Source organism: Haliotis rufescens, unplaced genomic scaffold (assembly GCF_023055435.1).
Source record: "Haliotis rufescens isolate VD_foot unplaced genomic scaffold, xgHalRufe1.0.p SCAF_14, whole genome shotgun sequence".
NCBI lineage: Eukaryota > Metazoa > Mollusca > Gastropoda > Lepetellida > Haliotidae > Haliotis > Haliotis rufescens.
In genome coordinates, this window is record NW_025963824.1 from 4,713,099 (window position 1) to 4,733,899 (window position 20,801).

Genomic DNA, 20,801 nt, shown 5'->3' on the forward strand with positions numbered 1-20,801 from the left:
GTTACTGGAGCACATACGGTAGAATAGACGGAGCCCTTTCTGTTTTCCCTTTTGTTTTGGACGGGGAATAATGACTGACTTGTCTCGGTAAAACTATGGCGACTAAATATCTGGGGATATTTAAGACAATTTCACTGCTTGAACAAAATTGATAGACTGTATTCGTCCTCCTCTCAGTTTCTGGTGCCGGATGTGTTTATTCCATTTTGAATCCAGTGATAGAATATCATCAGGTATATCTGATTCCAAACGCAGATAACATACACGTTCTAACAAGGACTTGTCAAAAGCAATCAGCAGATCGGGACATGATATTTGCAGCAGGATGCAATCTATAGAACCGACACAGTGTGCAACACCTTCAAAACAAACGTGTTACAAACTTGTCACCGTGAGCGTGTTTGACATTGTATGTGCTGTAGAGTCAGCTATCATCAAACATGCAACAGGTTCACAGGCAGTATAGATAAAGCAGTGTATATGAAGCCACCGGCGGCCATGTTATCACACAACTCCCTGCAAGATGGTCGCCGTTGTACTGTTACTCTGTCTGGTCACTGCAGTCTCCTCCCTGAAACAGGGGACGTCCTGCACCTGCCATAAAGGTAAGATAGATACTATGTGCATAGAAACAGGGGACGTCTTGCACCTGCCATAAAGGTAAGATAGATACTATGTGCATAGAAACAGGGGACGTCTTGCACCTGCCATAAAGGTAAGATAGATACTATGTGCATAGAAACAGGGGACGTCTTGCACCTGCCATAAAGGTAAGATAGATACTATGTGCATAGAAACAGGGGACGTCTTGCACCTGCCATAAAGGTAAGACAGATACTCTGTACATAGATACAGGGGACGTCTTGCACCTGCCATAAAGGTAAGACAGATACTCTGTACATGGATACAGGAGACGTCTTGCACCTGCCATAAAGGTAAGACTGATACTCTGTACATAGATACAGGGGACGTCTTGCACGTGCCATAAAGGTAAGACTGATACGCTGTGCATAGAAACAGGGGACGTCTTGCACCTGTCATAAAGGTAAGACTGATACTCTGTACATAGATACAGGGGACGTCTTGCACCTGCCATAAAGGTAAGACAGATACTCTGTGCATAGAAACAGGGAACGTCTTGCACCTGCCATAAAGGTAAGACAGATACTCTGTGCATAGATACAGGGGACGTCTTGCACCTGCCATAAAGGTAAGACAGATACTCTGTGCATAGAAACAGGGAACGTCTTGCACCTGCCATAAAGGTAAGACTGATACTCTGTGCATAGAAACAGGGAACGTCTTGCACCTGCCATAAAGGTAAGACTGATACTCTGTACATAGATACAGGGGACGTCTTGCACCTGCCATAAAGGTAAGACAGATACTCTGTACATAGATACAGGGGACGTCTTGCACCTGCCATAGAGGTAAGACAGATACTCTGTGCATAGCTACAGGGGACGTCTTGCACCTGCCATAAAGGTAAGACAGATACTCTGTACATAGATACAGGGGACGTCTTGCACCTGCCATAAAGGTAAGACAGATACGCTGTGCATAGATACAGGGGACGTCTTGCACCTGCCACAAAGGTAAGACTGATACTATGTGCATAGAAACAGGGAACGTCTTGCACCTGCCATAAAAGTAAGACTGATACTCTGTGCATAGATACAGGGGACGTCCTGCACCTGCCATAAAGGTAAGACTGATACTATGTGCATAGAAACAGGGAACGTCTTGCACCTGCCATAAAGGTAAGACAGATACGCTGTGCATAGATACAGGGGACGTCTTGCACCTGCCATAAAGGTAAGACAGATACTCTGTGCATAGAAACAGGGAACGTCTTGCACCTGCCATAAAGGTAAGACTGATACTCTGTGCATAGAAACAGGGAACGTCTTGCACCTGCCATAAAGGTAAGACTGATACTCTGTACATAGATACAGGGGACGTCTTGCACCTGCCATAAAGGTAAGACAGTGAGTGAGTGAGTGAGTTAAAGCTTTACGTCACATCGGCAATATTTCAGCCATATCGTGACGAGAACATTTAATATACTGACATGAGAATAAAACACCTGTCATCGACGGACAGTAGAACAACTAGCATATCACAGTTTATAAGTAAAACTAGTTTAGAACAATTAAAAGAATAACCTATTATTCAACAATACATTATAAAAATCGGGCTAGAGATCGCCAGCAACCAAAGTGAGGCCACCTAACTGGGGCCCGTGGGGACTTACAATACTTCTGCTACCTGCATGGCTCCCCAGCAGGATTTACACCATCCCTTAAGCAGCTGGCGATGGTACGCAATTAAGCCATAATTAAAACAAAACAAATATACTACGTTTAAAAACAGTGGTATGAATAAACGTACTTTTAGGACGTGGTCTTACATAACCTCTCAGGGGGACAATAATTTTACACTACTTCAACCCCCTTTGAGGATACAGCCACTAACCATCTCTGTTACTCATTAAACACTACCAATATTATAAAATTCAACTATGTACACAATCAAAATTTATCAATAAGTTCTATTTCTTTTAAAAATCCAACAATTAAATGCCAACTGATACCATTAAAAAGATCCTTTAGAGATGTAGATTTGAAATAGTTATCCCTTGTGATGGCAAAATCAATACAGTCAAGCAGGACATGTTTGACTGTGATTCTTTCATCACAAGGGATGCAAAACGGAGGATCCTCACCTTTCAATAGATACTCATGTGTATATCTTGAATGGCCAATACGACATCGTCGCATAATGACCTCTTCAAACCTGGACTGACAACCCAAGTAGGTATAACCGATATTTGGTTTGATTGCATGTAATTTATTTATACCCACTTGGGTGTCCCACTTCTTCTGCATTAGATTTCTGATGTAAGAACGGATAACAGGTTTATAGTCACTGTAGGGAAGAAGAAGTGGTGTCACAGATTTGTTGAGTGCTGCTTTAGCTGCAGCATCAGCCATTGTGTTGCCTTTTATGCCCACATGACTGGGCAACCAACAAAAGACGATGTCGTATTGGCCAGTTGAAAGATCATTATAAAGTTCTAAAATGTTTAAAATAATTGGATGATTAGAAGAGACTTTTTTCAGTGCCTGAAGACAAGACAAAGAATCAGAAAAGATGATAAATTGTTTATATGCAGACTGTCGTTGAATGTATTTTAAGGCTGTAAGAAGAGCATTGGCCTCAGCAGTGAAAATAGAGCTAGTGTCTGGTATTCTAGATGAGAAATGTTTTGATCCAACGACAGTGGCACATGCCACCTTGCCACCATCCTTGGATCCATCAGTAAAGATTGAACGGTGGGTGTCATATTTATTTCTTAATTGTACATATTCCTGTTGATATATAAGTTGATTGGTGTCAGATTTAATAAAACGGGCTAGAGAAACATCTACTTCTGGCCTCACCAGCTGCCAGGGAGGAGTAGACAAGAGACGATACGGTGAGATAATATCAAGATCTATATTTGCAGCAATAATATGAGATTTCATCCGAATTCCAAGTGGTGGAATCAGCTTTGTTTTTTTCTGAAACAGCTCTTCATATAGGGGTTGAAAAACGGAGTCATAAGCAGGATTAGAAGGATTAGAGTGTAATTTAGTGATATATTGAAGAGACAATTTAACACGGCGTTGTTTCAAAGAGAGTTCATCAGCCTCGACATAGAGACTGTCAACAGGAGAAGTTCTAAAAGCACCAAGGCACAGTCTGAGTCCTTGGTGGTGGATTGAATCTAGCTTTTTTAAATTACTCTTGCAAGCTCCAGCATAGACAATGGAGCCATAATCTAATTTAGAACGAATCAATGATCTATAAAGGTGAAGGAGGGTCGTCTGATCCCCTCCCCACTTAGAGTTCGAGACGACTTTTAATAGATCGAGGGCCTTCAGGCATTTAGTCTTTAAATATTTGATATGTGGCAAAAACGTCAAATGGTGGTCGAAAATTAATCCCAAAAATTTGGCTTCTTTGACAACCTTAATTGGAGTGCCATCTAAAGAGAGTTCTGGATCTTTATGGAGTTTATATTTCCGACAGAAATGAATACAATTTGTTTTGGTCTGTGAAAACTTAAATCCATTCTCAAGACACCATTTATTAATTTTATTAAGACACAACTGTAACTGTCTTTCAATGGTATGCATATTTTTACCACGACATGAAATATTAAAATCATCCACAAACAATGACCCATCTACTGAGTCATTTAATACTTTAGATAAACTATTTATTTTGATGCTAAACAAAGTGACAGACAAAATACTGCCCTGTGGAACCCCCTGATCCTGATTATAATGATCAGACAGGGTGGATCCAACACGAACTTGAAATTGTCTGTCAGTTAAAAACTGTGATACAAAGTGAGGCAAGCGCCCTCTTAAACCAAAGTCATGTAAATCTTTTAAAATACCATGCTTCCAAGTGGTATCATAAGCTTTTTCAAGATCGAAAAAGATTGATACAGCATGCTGTTTGTTTATAAAAGCATTTTTAATAAATGATTCTAAACGAATCAAATGGTCAATTGTACTTCGGTTTTTTCGGAAACCGCATTGGATGTTACTTATCAGATTATTGGTTTCTAAAAACCAAACTAATCGATTATTTACCATGCGCTCCATGGTTTTACAAACACAGCTAGTTAATGAAATTGGTCGATAATTTGATGGGTCTGTATGGTCCCTGCCAGGTTTTGGTATGGGTACAACTATAGCATTTCTCCATGAAGGAGGAAAATGTCCTGTTGTCCAAATATCATCAAAAATATTCAGTAGTGTTGTGAGACAAGATTCAGGCAAATGTGTTAAGAGCTGATAATGAATATCATCAGCACCAGTTGCAGTATCATGAGCTTGTGCTAAAGCAGTGTGTAGTTCATTTAGTGAAAAAACTTCATTATAGTCTTCGCCATTGTCAGAGTTAAAATTAACGTTTTTCTTCTCTTGTTGTTGTTGATATTTCTGAAACTGTGGATTATAATTTGACGAAGAAGAATGTTTAGCTAAAGTTTCGCCCAATTTATTTGCAATATCTGATTTTTCAGTCAATAAATTATTGTCATCTTTTAGATGACGAATACTAGGTTTGGAACCTTTGCCTTTGATTTTTTGGATCATATTCCATACCTTTGACATAGGCGTGCGAGAATTGATTTTAGAAACATAGTTCTTCCAAGACTGACGTTTATTGTGTTTAAATGTTCGTCGAGCCTTGGCAGAATTGATTTTCAAATTGTTTAAATTATGTACAGTAGGATGGCGTCGAAAATAATTCTCTGCCTTCTTCCTACGCTTCCTAGCTTGTTTGCAGTCGTCAGTAAACCATGGTTTCCGAATATGTGGGTTCACAGAGGACTTAGGAATAGTTTCATCAGCTATGCTCTTCAGTTTGTCAGAGAACGATTGAATTGGATCAGGTACATCCATGAAAAGGTTTGGCTTCAATTTGTCAGTACATATGGTCTGAAATAATGGCCAATTGGCTTTGGAAAAATTCCATCGTGTGGACGGTGGAACATCAGTGGGATGTACAGTTGTAATGACAGTGGGAAAATGATCACTTCCACAAAGGTCATCATGGACTGACCATTCAAATTCATTATATATGTTAGAATCTGTGATTGACAGATCTAATGCAGAATAGGTACCAGTTGCAGGATGTAAATATGTGGTCGAGCCGTCATTGAATATGCATAGATTATTATTAGAAATAAAATCTTCAAGGATTTTCCCTTTATTGTTAGTGTTGGAACTTCCCCATAGAGGGTTATGTCCATTAAGATCACCCATGATGATACAAGGCTGAGGGAGCTGGTCAAATAAATCCTGAAGATCGGACTGCTGAAGATTCGAGGATGGAGAAATATACAATGAACAAAGTGTGAAGGTTATGTGTAAGGTAAGACGGACAGCAACAGCCTGAAGATTACAGTTAAGAGAAACAGGGCTGTGGATAATGCCCTGCCTCACCAAAATTGAAGCACCCCCAGTGGCTTTATCACCTGGTGGGGAAAAAGAATGATATGAATTGTACTGACGCATTTCAAATTTATCAGTATTCTTAAGATAAGTTTCCTGCAAACTAAATGCTGATGGTTGATAATCTTGTGCTAATAATTGAATTTCATTAAAATTATTCCTAAGTCCTCTGCAATTCCACTGAATTAATTTAGGTGAATTAGTCATGGAGGTTCTATGGGGGATCTCTCACGTCCACGTGAGGAGGATGGACTCCTATTTCTGAGTTCTGAAGATGGAGTCACTTCCATCTCCAGAGGGTCAAAGGAGTTGTGAACCTCTACAGTAGAGGGGATTTGAGCTATTTGTCGCCGATTTAGACGCTTTTTTTGTTTGTTTGACAATTCAACATATTTATCTTCATCAACAGCTGGTTGGATAACTTCTGGTTGTGACAGACTCACTGTCTGAGAGGAAGATGTTGCGACATTGGACTGACTGTTAGAAGTATGAGGCGGTACAACAGTTTGAACGGGTTTGTCAGACTTAGTCCAAGTCAGATCAGTTTGACAGGATACAGAAACAGTGTTTGATTTCTTTGAGACAGTAGCTGAGTAGGTGATAGTAGGAGAGTGTTTAGACGGAGTCTGGCTGAGAATACGCTTTTTTGCTTCAAAGAATGAAATATTGTTTTCGTATTTCAACTTGAGAATTTTTGATTGTAATTGCCACTCAGGGCATGACTTCGAAGATGATAGATGTGCACCATCGCAATTTGCGCATTTAGGATCGTTACTGCAGTCGGAGCTTTGGTGATCCTCACTACAACGATGACAACGTGGAGCATGATTGCAAGATTTGGAACCGTGTCCAAATTTTTGACAGGTATAACACCGGAGTGGATTGGGGACATACACCTCCACTCCGATATTAAAATAACCAGCTTTTATTGATTTGGGCACAGTACAGGAAGCAAAAGTAAACAAGTACGTATTGCTTGGTTCTATTCCACCGTCATGTTTCTTGAAAGTGAAGCGCTTGACAGAAGTTACATTTTGATCTGTAAGTTCACCAACTATCTCCTCCTCAGACATGTCAGTTAGACATCTGGCTCTATCTCTAACAATGCCTCTACTGGAGTTGAGTGTTTTGTGTGCCGAGACAGCAACACTGACGTTTGCAAACTGTTTTTGTTGTAATAAATTGAGTGATTGCTGTCTCCGCTCACACTCCACAAGGAGCGAGCCGCCTCGGAGACGTGAAACGTTCTTAACTTCTCCACAAATAGATTGTATTGTTTTTGATACTAGGAACGGATTGAGCTTGAGAGGCCCTCCATCGGATGATTCAATGACGATAAACCTTGCCCAAGTTTCTTGTTGCCTTAAAACTGAAACTTCTTCATTAGATGTAAGAAGATCAGCCTCTAGCCGCCTCTTTTTGTCATTTCTACTGGAACCAGAGTGTGTTTGAGCCATGATGTAAGTAATAGGATTCAGCACCCCCGCTCCCCACCCACCATGGAGTGTCTACAAGGACGGTGCTACAGTGGAAGCCATGCTGCAACACCAGGGCTACAGGGGTGGTATACTCCAGCAATTACAACACGAATAGCTACATTTGTCTACCAAAAGAAATGTCCAGCTGGTTCGGCCCATGACAGAACATTGGAGACATATATTATTCGGAGGTTGACATCACCAGATTGGCCCATGAGCCACCGCCTTCTGGCATAGGACTCTAGGCAATATTAAGATTTGCATTGATAGATGTTCAGATTTCAACATCAAAAATGGTTTGATAGGATATATCAAAAGTGACACGTATCCATGCGCAGGGCATGGCGTGACCAGCCGATTGATAGAATCGGGCCAATTCTACCACCCGTCTAGGTGAAGTAAGGGTCGAAGTGGTGTGTTGGGCAAAAGGAACACTGTTCCTGGCTCCATTGCCCTCAACCACCAGAATCCCGTCCTCCACCGACACAGGGGCGCAACCCACGGCAAACAGGTTGCCCAATTCGGTCGCCTCATACGACCAGCAATGGGGTGCTGTGGACAAATTCTGCCCCGAGTCCACACGGGGGAAGAGCTATTAGCGCTACCCAGCACTCACCACGAGGAGGTTGCCCTTCACGAGTGCCTAAAGGTAAGACAGATACTCTGTACATAGATACAGGGGACGTCTTGCACCTGCCATAGAGGTAAGACAGATACTCTGTGCATAGCTACAGGGGACGTCTTGCACCTGCCATAAAGGTAAGACAGATACTCTGTACATAGATACAGGGGACGTCTTGCACCTGCCATAAAGGTAAGACAGATACGCTGTGCATAGATACAGGGGACGTCTTGCACCTGCCACAAAGGTAAGACTGATACTATGTGCATAGAAACAGGGAACGTCTTGCACCTGCCATAAAAGTAAGACTGATACTCTGTGCATAGATACAGGGGACGTCCTGCACCTGCCATAAAGGTAAGACTGATACTATGTGCATAGAAACAGGGAACGTCTTGCACCTGCCATAAAGGTAAGACAGATACGCTGTGCATAGATACAGGGGACGTCTTGCACCTGCCATAAAGGTAAGATAGATACTCTGTGCATAGATACAGGGGACGTCTTGCACCTGCCATAAAGGTAAGATAGATACTCTGTGCATAGATACAGGGGACGTCTTGCACCTGCCATAAAGGTAAGATAGATACTCTGTGCATAGATACAGGGGACGTCTTGCACCTGCCATAAAGGTAAGACAGATACTCTGATACAGATACACGTTTGAAATAATGAATAGCTAAATGATCTGTCGTGTTTTCGTTGATTGTAGAGATATTCGTTTCAATGTCTTTCGACAATCATACATTAGAGGATTGCTACATGCCCGGCTGTTATAAAGGTGTTAAGGCCAACGTCCACAATTTAAGATCGAGCAAGTCTTTGGCCCAAATAATTACATTAAAGTTAAGAGTTCCTCGCTAAAGAAGTACATAGTGGCTTCACTTTTCTTGTCATGAGTGAGTGAGTTTAGATTTATCGTCACATCGGCAATATTTCAGATATCGATTTCTGTCATGACGTCAGGTATTGAAGAACTTCTGTTTCGTCCCAAATTAAACCTCGCTCTGCTGGATCGTTAGTTGTGTAAATTTTTAACAAAATAAAAGGGGGCAGTCTTAACTATAAATTTACCGGAGCAATATGATTCTACAAATAACATATGGCACGTCGATATCAAAACATCTTTTGGGACGAATACACTAGTTGTATATAGAGCCCTGGCTATAATTTTCATTTCCAGGCTTTACATTACGGGAATTTAAAATTCCAAGTAGATTCAACATAACTGTCATGACGGGCATCAAATGAATAAAGTAACTCTACTGTGGAAAGCAGGCATAGGTATGGAATATGTTACGCTGTAAAAAAAGTGATATTGACTTTATTTTTACTTGAACTAGATCCATGTTTCTGCTGGTGGACTGATAATTAGATTGGTCCGCCACCAGTATCGAATCTACGCTCGACAGTGATTTCTTTAAGATATCACCAGCGCCAGCGACAATTCTGATTTGAAAGAATCTATTTTACAAACCGGACCGAATTTGACGTATCAGGGACAAAAAATGATGTCCGATGCAATTTCCTATTTTGACTTGTACCATATGTTCCGTGTTTTTGCAGGTGAACAATTGACTTGCCTTTGCATGAATTTATGGTGGGTTCCACCGGTGGGGCAGGATACGCCCCACTTTTCGCAAACCTGGTATTCTCACTATTTGATAGTGACTCATAAACACATGCTTAGGATATTCTCGGAATCGTACTTTCGACTCTGCTTTTATGCGGAGATTTGTATGGGATATGGAAAGGGTTTTGTCGCTTTTTTTCACACACTGGCGTCGAATGCCGTGAAATCGTGAGCAATCACGTTGTTCTATAACACAAACCCAGTAAATATGCAGGTTAATGTTGAACCACACCATAGATCGGGTTGTTATCTTCGACATCTTGCTTCGTGTAAGTTGTCAGAGGCACACAGAGAGTAAACAACAATATTTACAGTTGTGTGGTAAGTAACTGATGTTTTGTTTGTTTGTTGTTTAACGCCGCACTCAGCAATATTCCAACTATATGACGGCGGTCTGTAACTTTGCCGAGTCTGGACCAGACAATCCAGTGATTGACATCATGAACATTGATCCACGCAATTGGGATCGATGACATGCATCAACCAAGTCACCGAGCCTGACACCCGATCCCGTTAGTCGCCTCTTACGACAAGCATAGTCGCCTTTTACGGCAAGCATGGGTTGCCGAAGAATTATTCTACCCCGGATCTTCACGGGTCCGAAAGTAACTGATGTAGGTCAAGTTTTCCCACATTCAAGATAGGGGTTGAGAGGCATTTATTTTGAATTGGTATTCTTTACTGGGGGTCATAGCTAACTAAAATATAAGACTTACACATGTAAAATAAATAGTTTAATATTAATTCATAAATTTTGTTGGGGAAATATATGTGTTCAGCATTTAAAAAACTATTTCTACAACCTGTCACCCCTGAAATGGGAAATTATATTTCAATTTCCAAGAAATAACTTGGTGAGGCCCAACAGAGCACAGCAGGTTGCGATGAAATTAAAACATGTATCCTTGTTACAAGTTTCGATGTTTATTTCTCAACTTGTTTTTAAAAACCCCTGAACTAATCAAGACTATGGGTGTTTTAATGTTGAACTTTAGTAATATTTGTTACATTTATAAATACCTGTGACCCATTTTCGGAATTTCTAAGACAGGGGACCTTTGTACCGTGTGTATGCGTTGCAAGAGAGTACCGTTTTCAAAGTGCTATCGCCGTCATAGTAGAGTGGAGCGCTCGGTTCCATATTAATATAAGAGTAACATAATCTACTCTTCCGTGTGACTACATCAAATTAAAAAAAAACAGTAGGATGATCTCCTGAACAGACACAGTTGAATCATATCAGTACTTTCCGTGTAAAGTCAGCAATTTCAATGCTCATGATGATCGGCCAACGCCCAGTCTGCCTGCTTCTGCCTCTGGGTTTGTGATACACAACGTATTTTTTTCTGTCTGCACATCCACAACTTACGTCACCTTAGTAACAACACTGAAGACGCCTTCAGTTGTTTACTCATGGGGGGTAATCCCTGACAGGCATTTATTGTGTGGAATAGGACCGAGGGCGGTTCGTGGTTTGTTACCCAAACATAACCCTGCACAACGTCCCCAGGGATAGTGCTCGTGTTGATATCCATTCTCGTCATCAACTCCATAAGACTTACAGTCAGTGAATGAGTTAACATTTAACATCTCATTTGGCCACGAAGGAGGCAAATTTCCAGTTGTCCATATTTCATCAAATATATGAAGTAGCGTTTCTTAACATGAATCGGGCAAGAGTTTCAGGAGCTGATAGTGGATGTTGTCGGCTCCTGCTGCAGTGTCATGAGATTGCCCTAGGGCAGTATATAATTTATGGAGTAAAACTGTTTCGTTGTACTCCTGACCATTATCAGAGTTAGAATTGATTTTTTTCTTTTCCTGCTGTTTTTGAAACCCCTGAAGTTGAGGGTTATAGTTGGAAGACGAGGAATGGTTTGCTGCAGGTATCATTACTGTTTGATAGTGATTCAAAAACATATGCTCATTATATAGTCGGAATTGTACAATCGACTCTGCTTCATGCAGAGATTTCTACTGGATATGGAAAGGGTTTTTTCGCTCATTGCAAATGTTCACCAAGCTTGATCGCAATTTCTGATTTTGAAGTAAACATTGTAATACCATCTTTGAGATTGTGTACTCAAGATTTTGATCCTTTGCCCTAAATCTTTTGAGTCAAGTTCCACACCTTGGACATTGGTGTGCGAGAATTAAATGTTGATGCATAGTTCCTCCAGGATTGATGTTTGTTTTGTTTAGAGGGACGTCTTGTTTTGATTTAACATTAATCAAGTTGTGGACAGTTGGATGTTGGCGGAAATATTTCTCAGCTTGTTAACAATCACTATGAAACCTTGGTTTATGTAAATGAGGTTTTGCAGAGGACTTAGGAATGCTTTAGTCTTAAATATAATTTCGTATATCTGAATATATTGTATAGGATCAGGAACATTCCTGAAACTGCCAGGTATTAATTTTTCTGAACATAGTGTTTGTAATAAAGGCCAGTTTCACCTTGTTGAACGTGGTTCGTCAGAGTGAGTGAGTTAATGTTTTAAGTCACATCGGCAATATTCGAGCCATATCGTGACGAAAAATGTGACAATTTGAATACATACATTTTTAACTAAATTAAAACCTGTCATCGATGGACAGTAAAATTACTAGAATATCACAGTTTATTATTTAAAACTAGCATACAACTATAAAAAAGATAGCACTAGAAATTACGGTACAATATAAAAAAGGGCTATAGATCGCCAGCAGCTGAAGGTAGATCACCATGCTAGGGTCCATGGGGACTTACAGTACTTTTGCTACCTGCATGGACCCCAGCCGGATTTACATCATCCCTTCCGCTGTTGGCGATTAATGACAAATGTAGCCAGAATAAATGAACATATATTCTACGATTAAAATTGTGGTGAAAAAAACATTACTTTGAATGACGTGGTCTGACATACCCTCTCAGGGGGACAATCATTTTACACTACTTCAACCCCCATCAAGGGTAAAGCCACAAACAATCTCAGTTAACAATTTTTCCGCTACCAATACTAAAATATGTATTATTTACAGAACATAGCATCAAAATTTATGTAATAATTCTATTTCTTTTAAAAACCCAATAATTAAATGACTACTCACGTGATTAAAAAGATCCTTTAGCGATGAAACTTTGAAATACTTATCCCTTGTGATGGAAAAATCAACACAGTCAAGCAGGACATGCTTGACCGTGATTCTCTCATCACAAGGGATGCAAAATGGAGGATCTTCACCTTTTAAAATATATTCATGAGTGTACCTTGAATGGCCAATACGACATCGTCTTAAAATGACCTCTTCAAATCTGGACTGACAACCCAAGTAGGTGTAATCGATATTTGCTTTTATTGCATGTAATTTATTTATACCCACTTGGGCGTCCCACTTCTTCTGCATCAGATCTTTGATGTAAGATCTAATGACAGGTTTATAATCACTGTATGGTAGCAGAAGTGGTGTCACAGATTTGTTGAGAGCTGCTTTTGCAGCAGCATCAGCCATTGTATTACCAACAATTCCAACATGGCTGGGTAACCAACAAAAAACGATGTCATATTGGCCAGTCGCAAGGTTATTATGTAGTTCTATGATATCGAGTAAAACGGGATGCTGACACGAATTATTTCTAATAGCCTGAAGACAGGATAAGGAGTCTGAAAATATAATGAATTCTTTATGTTTAGATTGTTTATTTATATATTCTAAAGCAGTTAATATTGCTTTTGATTCAGCTGTAAAAATTGAAGATTCATCCGGTAATCTAGTTGATATAGTTCTGGATCCAATGACGGTGGCGCTGGCAACAGCATCACCGTCCTTGGATCCATCAGTAAAAATAGATTTATAATTATCATAGTCACACCTTAACTGATAGTATTCTTGTTGATATTGTAATTGATTAGTGTCAGACTTCTTTAGTTTGGATAAGGTAATATCCACCTGTGGCTTTACCAATTGCCAAGGAGGAGACGAAAGCTGGCGGAAAGGAGATATAATTTCAAGTTTAATATCGGCAGCAGAAATGAAAGGTTTTATTCTTATTCCGAGAGGCGGAATAAGAGAGGACTTCTTACCGTACAGATCCTCATAAAGAGGATTAAATACACAACTATATGCAGGGTTAGACTGATTAGAATATAATTTTGTGATGTACTGTAGAGATAGTTTGATACGGCGTTGTTTCAGGGATGGCTCATCGGCCTCAACATATAGACTGTCAATCGGAGAAGTTCTGAAAGATCCAAGGCAAAGCCTCAGACCCTGATGATGTATGGGATCAAGTAATTTAAGATTACTTTTACAGGCTCCACCATAGATGATGGAGCCATAATCGAGCTTAGAACGGACAAGTGATCTATATAAGTGAAGGAGGGTCGTTTGATCACCTCCCCACTTGGAATTAGAAACAACCTTTAATAAATCTAGTGCCTTCAGACATTTAGCTTTCAAATATTTAATATGTGGTAAAAAGGTAAGGTGATGATCAAAAATAATTCCTAAAAATTTAGCTTCTTTGACAACTTTAATTGGTGTTCCAGCTAGATGTAAATCAGGGTCCTTATGCGGTTTATATTTTCGACAGAAATGAATACAATTTGTTTTAGATTTAGAAAACTTGAATCCGTTCTGCTCTGCCCAAACATTGATTTTATTCAGACAAAGTTGCAATTGTCTCTCAATCGTGTGCATATTTTTACCCCGACATGATACATCAAAATCGTCAACAAACAAAAACCCGTCAATAGAGTCATTTAAAACCTTAGCTAAACTGTTAATTTTTATGCTAAACAACGTTACCGATAATATGCTACCTTGTGGGACACCTTGATCTTGATCGTAAAAATCAGACAAGGTGGATCCCACACGAACCTGGAAATTTCTATCTGTTAAAAATTGAGACACAAAATTTGGCAAACGCCCTCTCAAACCCATGTCATAAAGATCTTTTAAAATTCAATGTTTCCAGGTGGTATCATACGCTTTTTCTAGATCGAAAAATATTGATACCGCATGTTGTTTATTTATTAAAGCATTTTTCACAAATGTTTCCAGTCTAACCAAATGGTCAACTGTACTTCTATTTTTTCTAAAACCACATTGAATATTGGTTAAAAGAGTATTAGTTTCTAAATACCATATAAGTCGGTTATTTACAATTCTTTCCATGGTCTTACAGACACAGCTAGTAAGCGATATCGGCCTATAATTGGAAGGATCAGTATGATCACGGCCAGGTTTTGGAATTGGAATAACAACGGCATTTCGCCAAGATGAAGGGAAATTCCCAGTTGTCCAGATGTGATCAAAAATAGTCAATAAAGTTTCTAAGCATGACTCGGGTAAATGTTTGAGTAACTGATAATGAATATTATCAGCACCCGTGGCAGTATCATGAGCTTGCCCAAGGGTGGTATGCAGCTCATGGATGGAGAAAACTTCGTTGTAATCCTCTCCATTATTAGAATTAAAATTAATTTTCTTTTTTTCTTGTTGGTCTTTAAATTTTTGAAAATTCGGTGCATAATTTGATGAGGAAGAATGTTGAGCAAGAGTTTCTCCCAATTTATTCGCTATATCTCTTTTATCGGTTAATAATGTGTCACCATCCTTAAGATGATGAACACTAGATTTTGAACCTTTGCCCTTAATCCTTTGTACCATATTCCAAACCTTAGATATTGGAGTACGGGAATTTATTTTCGAGACATAGCTTTGCCAAGATTGGCGTTTATTCTGTTTAAATGCTCGACGAGCTTTAGCATTTAACATTTTAAATTTATTTAAATTATGGACAGTTGGGTGGCGTCGAAAATATTTCTCTGCCTTTTTTCTCACTTTTCTAGCCTGTTTACATTCGAGGTTAAACCATGGTTTACGTATATGTGGAATTGTAGAGGATTTAGGTATGCATTCGTCAGCAATTCTATTTAAAACATCAGAAAAATCCTGAATAGGATCGTCAGCATCAGTAAAACATTCGGGTTTTATTTCAGTTTGGCACATTGTTTGAAACAAAGACCAGTTGGCCTTTGTAAAATTCCATCGTGTAGAAGGAGGAACATCAGACGGATTTACAGCTGATAGGATAGTTGGGAAGTGGTCACTTCCACAAAGATCATTGTGGACAGACCAATCAAAATCATTGAGTAGATTAGAATCAGTAAGGGACAAATCCATTGAAGAGTAAATCCCAGTTGCTGGATGCAGATAAGTGTGTGCATCATCATTAAAGATACACAGATCATTATTTATTATAAAATCTTCAAGTACTTTACCTTTAGCATTTGTGTTTGTACCACCCCAGAGTGGATTGTGTCCATTCAAATCACCCATGATTATACATGGCTTTGGGAGCTGATCGTAGAGATTTTGAAGTTCAGACTGCTGGAGAGCTGACGACGGTGGAATATAAAGAGAGCACAGTGTAAATGCAATGTGCAGAGTAAGTCGCACTGCAACGGCTTGCAGATTAGTATTAAGCACAACAGGACTGTGTATAACATTCTGTCGCACAATGATTGAAGATCCTCCTGAGGCTCTATTACCTGGAGGAGAAAACGAATGATACGCATTAAACTGACGTAAGTTAAATTGGTCTGTCTGCTTTAAATATGTCTCTTGTAAGCAGAATGCTGATGGATTAAAATCTTGGACTAATAGATGTAATTCATTAAAATTAGTCTTTAATCCACTACAATTCCACTGTACTATATTTGTTGTAAACACTATCTTTTAGGGGGATTGACAGGGGACCTACCCCTCACCTTCCTTGAGGGCGACAAGCTATGTGCCCTGTGATGGCTCGTGTCGGACACATCCATGTCCTCAAGTGATCCAAACTTGTTAAATAGCTGGATCTTGTTTTCTGCCCCTTTCGAGGCCCTGCCACTCTGATACCTTTTAGATTGTTCGGTTCTTGGTTTTGGTTTGTTCGTTGAAATTTGTTTGACATTTGTTTCTGATTTAGACTGTTCAGAAACTATTTTTGATGATTGGTCTGCATCCATATGACAAAGTGTCATTGATTGAGTGAATACCTGTGAGGTTTGGGAGGTAGAGTTTACTTGTAGTTGTCTCACCTGCATTTCTGTAGATAATAACGTTGGGCCAGAGGTTTTGGCCCACGTGTAATCAGTCTGGCAAGCTATGGATTGACATGAAACATGTTTAGTCGTGGTAGAAACCTGCAGAGAAGCAGAAACAGCAGAAGAATATGTCGGACCTGCTTGTTCCTGAGCAATAACAACCTTTTTTGCATCGAAAAAAGATATATTACGTTTATGCTTTATCTTTGATATTTTGGACTGTAGTTTCCACGTAGGACAGTCTTTCGAAGAAGAAGGATGGTTGCCTGAACAGTTGACACAGCTAGTTGGTTTGTTACACAGATTACTATCATCGCATGTCCCAGCACACCGATAACATGCAGCTGGATTATGGCAAGATTTCGAGCCATGGCCATATTTTTGGCAAGTGTAGCACCTTAAGGGATTTGGGATAAAAGTATCCACTCTTAAGTTGCAATAACCAGCTTTCAGCGAGTCTGGACGAATCGGGAGACAAAAAGTAAACAGATAAGTGTTTGTTTTTGTGATTTCGTTATTTCTTTTTGCGGTAAAACGTTTTACAGCAGTAACTCCCTGGGAGTGTAATTCATTCACAATTTCAGTTTCTGTCATATCACAAAGGCATCGTACAATATCACGAACGATGCCTTTACTACTATTCAGTGTCCTGTGAGGGGATACCTCCACAGGAACATTAGCTAGAGATTTGGTGGACAGAAGAATTTGGGATTGTATTTGTTTTTTGCATTGGATCAATAGAGATCCAGATCGCAATTTCTTTATTTCCTTGACTTCACCAACTAAACCGTCAATACCCTTTGATATCGCAAATGGGTTCAGTTTGAGTGGATCACCATTCGGATCAGACATGACGAGAAATCGAGACCAAGCATCAGGATTTACGAGTGTTCGAGGAGAATCTTCATCTCCAGAAGAGAGCGAATCATCTGATTCGTGTGAGCGTTTTTTTAGTGGTGGTGCCATGGTAGTATTAAATGTGTTTCACCCTCCTAGCTCCCCACCCACCATGGAGTGTCTACGTGGACGATGCCACACGTCTGTGGATCTCCAACAGACGGCACCAAGGATACCAGGAGGGTATACTCAAGCAGAAGTACTAATCAAAGATCAATAAATCCACCGGATTGGCCCATGAGCCACCGCCTTCTGGCATTGGCATCTAGGCAAATTTTGAATATGTCAAATAGTACAAAATAACAATAGACATATATATTCACATAAAACAGTTCTGTCATAAACTGAAACAAGTCAATGATAGATATAAATTTCCAAGCCGGAATAGTGAGAACAGTGAGCAAAATGGAAGGTGCTCAGGGCTTGGCATGACCAGCCGATTGATAAGACCGGGCCCATCTTACCACCCGTCTAGGCGAAGTAAGGGTCAAAGTGGTGTATTGGGCAAAGGAACACTATTCCTGGAACCAGTGCCCTCAACCACCAGACTCCCGTCCTCCGCCGACACAGGGACGCAACCCACGGCAAACGGGCTGCCCACTTTGGTCGCCTCTTACGACCAGCAATGGGGTGCTGTGGAAGTATTCTACCCCGGTTCCACACGGGGGAAGAGCTATTAGCGCTACCCAGCACTCACCACGAGGAGGTTGCTCTTCACGAGTGCCGTGGTTCGTCACACGGATTGATAGTTGAAAGTATTGTTGGAAAATGGTCACATCCACAAAGGTCATCATGGACCGACTATTTGAACTTTTTTAAATATTTGAATCTGTCAGTCAAATATCAAGGGAAGTGAGGGATGCAGGTAAGATCTATCATTGAAAACATGCATAAATCATTGTTTGATATAAAATCTTCAAGGACTTTTCCCTTATTTGTATCAGTTGGTTAGTTTGTTTGTTGTTTAACGCTGCACTCATCAATATTCCAGTTATATGACAGCGATCTGTAAATAATCGAGTCTGGACCAGACAATCCAGTAATTGATGTCATGAGTATCAGTACTTCCCCATGGGGGATTATGACCGTTTATTGATGATACAGGGCTCCGGCAGTTGATCGTACAAAGTCTGAAGATCTGTTCTGTGGATAGTTAAGGAAGGTGAAAGATAAACACTGTGTTCAAAGTAAACACGACAGTAAACCATATGCAATACTGTCGGGCTATCATTCCAGATCTGGTCCGGATAGATGATTGGATCCTGGTGTTCCGTGTCCAGGCTGACAACCGGATCTCTGCCTACCAGACCTGGATGAATGACGCCGTGTACCACGACAACCCCATCATTCCGTGGATGATCAAGCCCCAGTGTACATCCCTTCGTACATCACCCAGATGCCACACCCACTTCAAGAGCAGGATCGTACCGATGTGGGAACAAGCCAATATCAAGCTGGTGAGTAACCGTTGGGTGTAGTACCTATGTGAGAACATGTCGATATCTAGCTGGTAAAACAATGGGGAGAACGTACCTATGTGAGAACATGTCGATATCTAGCTGGTAAAACAATGGGGAGAACGTACCTATGTGAGAACATGTCGATATCTAGCTGGTAAAACAATGGGGAGAACGTACCTATGTGAGAATATGTCGATATCTAGCTGGTAAAACAATGGGGAGAACGTACCTATGTGAGAATATGTCAATATCTAGCTGGTAAAACAATGGGGAGAACGTACCTATGTGAGAATATGTCAATATCTAGCTGGTAAAACAATGGGGAGAACGTACCTATGTGAGAATATGTCAATATCTAGCTGGTAAAACAATGGGGAGAACGTACCTATGTGAGAATATGTCAATATCTAGCTGGTAAAACAATGGGGAGAACGTACCTATGTGAGAATATGTCAATATCTAGCTGGTAAAACAGTCGAGAGGACGTACCTATGTGAGAATATGTCAATATCTAGCCGGTAAAACAGTCGAGAGGACGTACCTATGTGAGAATATGTCAATATCTAGCCGGTAAAACAGTCGAGAGGACGTACCTATCTGAGAACATGTCAATATCTAGCCGGTAAAACAGTCGAGAGGACGTACCTATGTGAGAACATGTCAATATCTAGCCGGTAAAACAGTCGAGAGGACGTACCTATGTGAGAATATGTCAATATCTAGCCGGTAAAACAGTCGAGAGGACGTACCTATGTGAGATTATGTCAATATCTAGCCGGTAAAACAGTCGAGAGGACGTACCTATGTGAGAATATGTCAATATCTAGCTGGTAAAACAGTCGAGAGGACGTACCTATCTGAGAACATGTCAATATCTAGCTGGTAAAACAGTCGAGAGGACGTACCTATGTGAGAATATGTCAATATCTAGCCGGTAAAACAGTCGAGAGGACGTACCTATGTGAGAATATGTCAATATCTAGCCGCTAAAACAGTCGAGAGGACGTACCTATGTGAGAATATGTCAATATCTAGCCGGTAAAACAGTCGAGAGGACGTACCTATGTGAGAATATGTCAATATCTAGCCGGTAAAACAGTCGAGAGGACGTACCTATGTGAGAACATGTCAATATCTAGCCGGTAAAACAGTCGAGAGGACGTACCTATGTGAGAATATGTCAATATCTAGCCGGTAAAACAGTCGAGAGGACGTACCTATGTGAGAATATGTCAATATCTAGCCGGTAAAACAGTCGAGAGGACGTACCTATGTGAGAATATGTCAATATCTAGCCGGTAAAACAGTCGAGAGGACGTACCTATGTGAGAATATGTCAATATCTAGCCGGTAAAACAGTCGAGAGGACGTACCTATGTGAGAATATGTCAATATCTAGCCGGTAAAACAGTCGAGAGGACGTACCTATGTGAGAATATGTCAATATCTAGCCGGTAAAACAGTCGAGAGGACGTACCTATGTGAGAACATGTCAATATCTAGCCGGTAAAACAGTCGAGAGGACGTACCTATGAGAGAATATGTCAATATCTAGCCGGTAAAACAGTCGAGAGGACGTACCTATGTGAGATTATGTCAATATCTAGCCGGTAAAACAGTC

At 40.3% G+C, this 20,801-nt stretch overlaps 1 protein-coding gene across 2 annotated transcripts in view; it reads left to right on the forward strand.

The window, feature by feature from the left end:
• Positions 1–447: 447 nt before the first annotated feature.
• The window catches only part of LOC124111859, a 53,577-nt gene continuing 33,223 nt past the window's right edge, over positions 448–20,801 (forward strand). For both annotated transcript variants that reach the window (XM_048395686.1, XM_048395685.1), the window contains exons 1-2: positions 448–605; positions 18,957–19,177. In XM_048395686.1, coding sequence (XP_048251643.1) covers positions 524–605; positions 18,957–19,177 — 303 coding nt within the window. In that variant the 5' untranslated portion in view covers positions 448–523. The remainder of the gene's footprint in view (positions 606–18,956; positions 19,178–20,801) is intronic.